The 6,970-nt window shown below is 40.3% G+C and overlaps 1 protein-coding gene across 4 annotated transcripts in view; it reads right to left on the reverse strand.

The window, feature by feature from the left end:
• The window catches only part of LOC126510073 (H/ACA ribonucleoprotein complex subunit DKC1-like), a 15,457-nt gene continuing 8,487 nt past the window's right edge, over window positions 1-6,970 (reverse strand). The window contains exons 3-4 of one of the 4 annotated variants that reach the window (XR_007594318.1): window positions 1,537-5,535; window positions 2-898 (exon numbers count right to left, since the gene is read on the reverse strand). Coding sequence is in view for 1 of the 4 variants with exons in the window: in XM_050156398.1 (XP_050012355.1) it covers window positions 3,896-5,434 (1,539 nt within the window). In the remaining 3 variants the exon portion in view is untranslated. Of the gene's footprint in view, window positions 5,536-6,970 lie in introns of all 4 variants that reach the window. The other 3 variants (XR_007594316.1, XR_007594317.1, XM_050156398.1) reach the window with 3 other exon arrangements.

Below are 6,970 nucleotides of genomic sequence, written 5' to 3' on the forward strand. Positions count from 1 at the left end.
GTCTGTATAAGCGCTGTGATTACAATGCTGTCTCCAAAGGGCCTGTAGCAATTACTCTAAAAGGCACAACAGCTGTATTTGTTCCCTCGTTGCCATTGCTGAAATTGACACTGTCATTGCTCCAGGAGGAAGGCTTGGCACTAATGATAGGGGGGCTGACTATGGCTGGAGTGTGACAGACCTCTAGTTAGGGCTCTTACAGACTGAGCGAGGAGTAACCGAATAAAGCGCTCTGAAGCCAGTCTCAGCGATAGATGTAGTCAGAGCGCCACCTTGTGGAGGCCCTTCGGCTTGCTGCAACACTGTCTATGCCATGAGAAAACTACAACCAACCTACGTTGAATTATTTATTTGCCTATCTTGGCTTTTTGAGGGAAAGTCCCACTGTGCGGCCCTGTGTGGCCCCGAACGTGTGGACTCTCCTGCCTCTGTCTCCCAAGCCAACAATGCACCATTCTTTAAATCATGCTTTTTCGTTTATTGAAATGAGGTCTCCTGAGTAAAGGAGGATGACTGTGAGCTCCGGATCCTCCTACGAGTACCTTCTCAGACTGGAACTACAGGCAGTTCCTACCTGCAGCATTAAACTATCGAATTCATCACATTTATGTGTTTGCTTGCTGTGTGTGTGAGCCTGTGTCTGAGCACTTGCCATAATGTTCATGTGCGGGTCAGAGGACAGCCTTCAGGAGTCGGCTCTTCAGCGTGTGGGGCCAGGGGATCGAACTCAAGCTGTCAGACTCCTTGGCAGGTGCTTATAAATGATGAGGCATCCTGCCGACCCTAAACTTTATTCTTTATTTTTTTAACATACTTTCTTTGGAATCTTCACATCATGTGCCCCAATTCCGCTCATTCCCCAGTCCTGTCTGCTCTTCACCCTTGCAGTGCCCCGCTCCTGCAAAAGAAAAGTTAACAAGAAAAATTAAACCAAACCAATCAACCCACCAACTAACTAAACAATAAAAACAAAACAACAAAAAGAAGCCCTCTTGGCGCCTCCATCTTTTTTTTTGTTATTGCTGATGTTTTGTTTGTGTTTTTTTGTTTTTCGAGACAGGATTTCTTTGTGAGCCATGACTAACCTGGAACTAGCTCTTATAGACCAGGCTGGCCTCGAACTCACAGAGATCTGCCTGCCTCCTGCCTCCCTGAGTGCTGGGATTAAAGATATGTGTCACGCCCCACCCCCCACTGGCTCCTCCATCTTTCCCACTTCTCTTGCACTTTCATTTGTCTGAGTGGAAGTGGGAGCTGAGGTATGTCACCCAGCGTGCCTTTTATCCATTCGGCTTTCCTTGAAAATGTTCTTTGACCATGGGTCATTGGTCTGGTTTAAGACCTCTAATTCCTGGCACACCACCATCACTGGACCCTAAACTTTATTATATACTATGATTTTAGATTATTTGAAAGTCATGTTACTCTTCAGTATCTTATCACCCTTCTTTTGCTCTTGGGGTTTCCCAGCACGAACCCACACCCGCCTGTCCACTCCAACCCCTGTCAATGTACAGCTGTCAACTAGATACCTACCCCACACTAACTTCTTCATTCTTGCTTCAACTCTTGATTCAAAGTCTTCCAATTTCCTTAAGTGACTTCTTAAGAGTAGAATCACTAAGAATAGGTGGAGCATGAATAATAAAAACTGAGACAGATATTGGGGTTCAACCCAAAGACCAGAAAAGCAAAGCAGCCAAGCCACTAGAGAGTTCTTACCTCTATTAAATCTTCAAACTGAAAAAGAGCGAGTTCCTGTCTCATCCTTCTTTATATTCCTCTCTAGTGCTGGGATTAAAGGCTTGTACCACTACTACCTGGCCTCTGTGGCTTACTAATATACCTACTAGGATTAAAGGTATGTGCCACCACTGCCTGGCTTGTATGGTTGATTAGTGTGGCTGTTTTGCACTGATCTTCAGATAAGCTTCACTTATTAAAATACAAATATTATATTTCCCTCTTTTTGTCTAAAATAAAGGTTATAATCTAAGAAAATTATATATAAGTACAATAACTATATACAGTATATATAGGCTATAAATACATCAACAATATCTAGTTCATTTGCATCTGACAAATTCAGAGAAAATACTCCATATCTATCTTGGTGAGTCCAAATTCTTGTACCTAATTTTCTTTCTATCATAACTTGCTTTCTGCATCTGGTAATCAAGGAAAACTATAACTATCTAGTCTTCAACTCCCTCAGAGACCTAAGAAAGAAATAATATTAATTGAGTAAACAGGAAGTGCCAGAAGCAAATCCCAAAAGTTGTGAGAAATGACAGAAAGAACTAGCTGCCTGGACTGTCACTCAAAGTTCTTCTGAAACATTGGGGCACCAACCTTCAGTAGACAGGCTTAGCATATTCGACAGACTTTTCTGTGAAGCAGGGTATTCTGAAGGGCTGTTCTCTCTTGCCTTGACAATGTTTGGCAGTCACTTTCTTTGTGTTCTGCTTGTCCAATTAGGACAGCATACTGTCAGCAGTCAAGGCAAGGGCATTTTCTTGCCTGGTGGCTTGTTTTTGCCACAAGTAAAGTAAACTCCATATGGAGTTTCTTCAATGCCCATTATCTTCTCTGAAGCAGATTGGTGCTGCTAGGAGCAGATGTATATCACCATCATAAAAAGCCTTATGTTATGAAAACACCTTAAATGCCATAGTCTGTAGATCTCTGAAGTGTTTGAAGATGACCTGTCTATCTAATATATATCTTTGTTTGACCTTGAAAACATATTTAAGGTGACTATAAATTCAATTATAATAGGTGATTAACTACTAACCTGCATTTCCTTATTATACTAAATAGTTGGTAATAAAAATTTAAGGACTAGAAATTTGCATCATTGTTAAATGAGTTGAATAGGTACAACATACCTTGAACAACAGTAAAAATGTATGTATAGTATATTCTAACAAAATTAATTTCAAATTTGTTAATACAAATATACAAAATTTGTATACAATATATAAAAATCCAATCCAATGTAAAACATTTAAAACTAATAGTTGCTTTTTAAAAGTAGATTCAGGGCTGGCAAGACGGCTCAGAATTTAAGAGCACTGGCTGCTCTTCCAGGGGGTCCTGAGTTCAATTCCCAGCAACCACATGATGGCTCATAACCATCCGTAATGAAATCTGGTGTTCTCTTCTGGCATGCAGGCAGAAGAGTGTATATATAATAAATAAATCTTTAAAAATTTTTTTAAAAAAGTAGATTCAATAATTTACCTTTTTATCTTACCATATCTATATCCTCCCCTTTTTTCTTTGCAGAGTAGATTCAATAATCTACCTTTTTATCCTATATTTATATCCTCCTTTTTTCTTTTCAAAATAAGAACCTTGAATCTAATTTCCTTTGTTTAGCTTTTCCTCTAACTGTAACCAATAACAACTTGTAACCAACCCCCCTAAACAATGACAAATATCCATAACCCATTGAATGGCCAAAAACCACCCACCTCTTGGGAATGTGAACGTCATATTCCTTTTTTTTTAAGGTTCTATACCATTTTATTCAGCAGAGTTAATTTTTACAAACATAAAAAAAGCAAACTAGGAGAGGACTATCTATGGCATTGTTTAAAATGGCCACTAGTAAACAGTCACAAACAGTGACGAGGCAGTTTCATGTCTGAAGGTGTGCTTCCCCACCTCAAGCAAGCAAAGGGGTCAGTGGAAAAAAAACCTGTGTTTCATCTCTTAAAACAGGACAGAACAAGATGGCCACACCCTAACCACTGAGATCACAAGTGGCAGGAAAAGTGTACCAGAACTCTATTCTGTTTGGGTCCTCTGTTCTACTCCCTCAACAAAATGTTTTCTCAATAAGGCTTTCATTTCTCCTCCCAGTTTGACATGATGCTTCAAGTGGCTTTTACTATTCAGATATCTCTTCCACCACTTTTACTTTCTTCTTCTTTTTCTTTTTGCTGGTATCACTGTCCCCATGTCCAGCTTCGCCCCCACTTTCTGGCACAGTTTTAGGCTTCTTGTCCTTCTTTTTCTTCTTTTCCTTCTCCATCACCTGGGGGACTACTGGAGGGGTCTCGTCACTTTCACTCTCACTCTCCCGCTTCCTTTTCATGGCTTTTACTGCAGCAGCAGTTAACTGAGGGGCTCGTCCGGCTTCAGCAACCAGTGCCTCCTTGCCAGAATCACTGTAATCAATGTAGTCCTGCTTCCAAGTGGCAGGGGTTTTGTCTGTGGGTTTGCCATGCTTGTCTAGAAGGCCCTGCTTGATCATCATCTTCTTCTGACTTGCCTTTGGACCTAAACCCCACTTCCGAGGATAAGTGTCTCTTTCCATGATCACCCTCTTTATCTTGGCTACTATGCCATGATCACAGGTAGAAATCACCGCTGTAGTCATCAATGCAATAGCCATGCAGATAGCTTCCCCCTTGGTGGTAATGACCACAATCTCCTGGTTGACCTCAATGCCATCCTCATATCGGAGAACACCAGGAAGCATGATCTTGGCCCCATAGCATATTGCATTCACTGCACTATCTTTCATAACCAGTCGTTTATGAGATGTCAGCAGCTTTTCCAAAGGGTAAACAACACGCCGCAAGTAAGTCTCATCCTTATGGTTATCATACAGCCACTGAGCATCGAGTACATCATGCATTGTCACCATGTGGTCCTTTTCACTCATGACTCCAGAACGCACCCTGCGAAGTTCCTGCATCTGACCACCAACTCCCAGTAACAAGCCAAGGTGTATGCATAGTGTCCGAATGTAAGTGCCAGCTTCACAGCTCACCCAAAAGATTCCTAATCTTCTTTCAGGATCATATTCTATCATTTTGCTCTCGTAGATCGTCCTCACTCGAAGCTGCCTCTTTACTGCAGCAATAAGTGGGGGTCGCTGAAACAGGGCACCTGTCAGAGTTTCTAGGGCCCTAGAAAGCTGAGTGCTGCCTTCAATAGCATTGTGCAGGCGGACAATTCCCACATACTCTTTGCCTGCACTCTGTTGTGATTTCACCAAACGAGTGGCTCGTTCAATGCACACAATTAAACAACCAGTCACTTTGGGATCTAGTGTGCCACTGTGACCTGTCTTCTCTACCCGAAGTATTCGTCGGATCCAGGCTACCACCTCATGGGAAGAGGGGTTAGAAGGCTTGTCAAGATTAATGAAACCTGTCCTGATATAGTCCCCAATCTCCCTCTTCAAAGGATTTGAACCACAAGGAATAGGCGTATAGTGTGTTGTCTTTACATTTAGCTTATCAAAATCCTTTAGTAACAAGGGCCACTGAGAAGTGTCCAATTGAGCCACTCTGGATTCTGGTTTGATAAGAAAGTCTTCAGCATGTTGTATTTCAGCTACATCATCTTCTCGTAATGGCTTCTGGTCTTTTTTCTTTTTATGCTTCTTTGGCAAAGTAATCACTTCTGCATCCATCATCTTGTTCTGCACCACGTGCGTCCTGCCCAAGCCACCACCCAGATGTCGTATTCTTAAATTTACTTCCTGCTGTCTGGAAGTGATGGTATCTTTAGGGGATCCTGAAAAGAAAAATTTGAATTAATTGTCAAGTCCTGGGAGAGGTAGCTGTATCATTTGTTGCCCAGGCTCTGCAATAACAGTACAGTGCAGGGCTTGAGTCCTGGCTGGAGTAGTCTGTCAGGCAGGACCATCTCAGCTAGTCACCTCAAAATTCTTCTGAGCAGTTTGTATTCCAAAGCTCATCTTTAAATGGTGTCTTTCTATCGTCTCAGAGTAAAGGGCTGCGAAAAAATATACCAATCAAATGGACCTAAGAAACATGCAGGTGTAGCTATCCTAATATCCAAGAAAACAGACTTCAAGCTAAAGTCAGTCAAAAGAGACAAAGAAGGTCATTTCATATTAGTCACAGGAAAAATCCATCAAGAGGAAATTTCAATACTGAACATATACATCTATGCCCCAAATACAAAGGCACCCTCATATGTCAAAAAACACTTCTAAGGCTTAAATCATATATTAAACCCCACATTCCTCTCTCACCACTGGAGAGGTCAATCAGACAAAAAATGAACAGAGAAATAAGAGAACTAACATGTTATGACTCAAATGGACTTAACAGACATCTATAGAATATTTCATCCAAACAAAAAATATAACTTCTTCTCAGCACCTCATGGAACCATCTCAAAAACTGACCACATATTCAGTAACAAAACAAACCTCAACAAATAAAAAAAAAATTGGAATAACCCATTGTACCTTATCAGATCACAATAGTCTAAAACTAGAAGTCAACAGCAATACTAATTCCAGAAAACCCACACATAGAAATTAAACAATGCTCATCTGAATCATCAATGGATAAAGGAAGAAATAAAGGGGGAAATTAAAGACTTCCTAAAATTCAATGAAAATGACTATACAATATACCCAAATTTATGGGACACAATGAAAGCAGCGTTTAGAGGCAAGTTCATATCACTAAACGTCTACATAAAGAAGCTAGAAAAATCCCACACTAGTGAACTAACAGAACATTTGAAAACTTTAGAACAAAAAGAAGCAAACTCACCTAAGAGAACTAGAGGGCAGGGAATAATCAAATTGAGAGCTGAAATCAACAAAATAGAAACAAAGAAAACAATACAAAGTATCAATGACAAAGAGTTGGTTCTTCGAGAAAAATCAACAAAATAGACAAATGTTTTATCCAAACCAACCAAAAGGCAGAGAGAGACTACGTTAACAAAATCAGAAATGAAAAGGGGGACATAACAACAGACAAGGAAGAAATACAGAGGATCATCAAGTCATATTTTGAAAACCTGTACTTCACAAAATTGGAAAACTTAAAGGAAATGGACAACTTTCTGGATAAATATCACTTACCAAAATTAAATCAAGACCAGATAAGCAAATTAAACAGACCTATAACTGCTGAAGAAATATAAACAGTCATCAAAAGTCCCCCAACCAAAAAAAAAAAAAAAC

Source organism: Alexandromys fortis, unplaced genomic scaffold (genome assembly GCF_014885135.2).
Source record: "Alexandromys fortis isolate MF-2015 unplaced genomic scaffold, M_Fortis_MF-2015_v1.1 scaffold_89, whole genome shotgun sequence".
In the NCBI taxonomy this organism is placed as follows: Eukaryota; Metazoa; Chordata; class Mammalia; order Rodentia; family Cricetidae; genus Alexandromys; species Alexandromys fortis.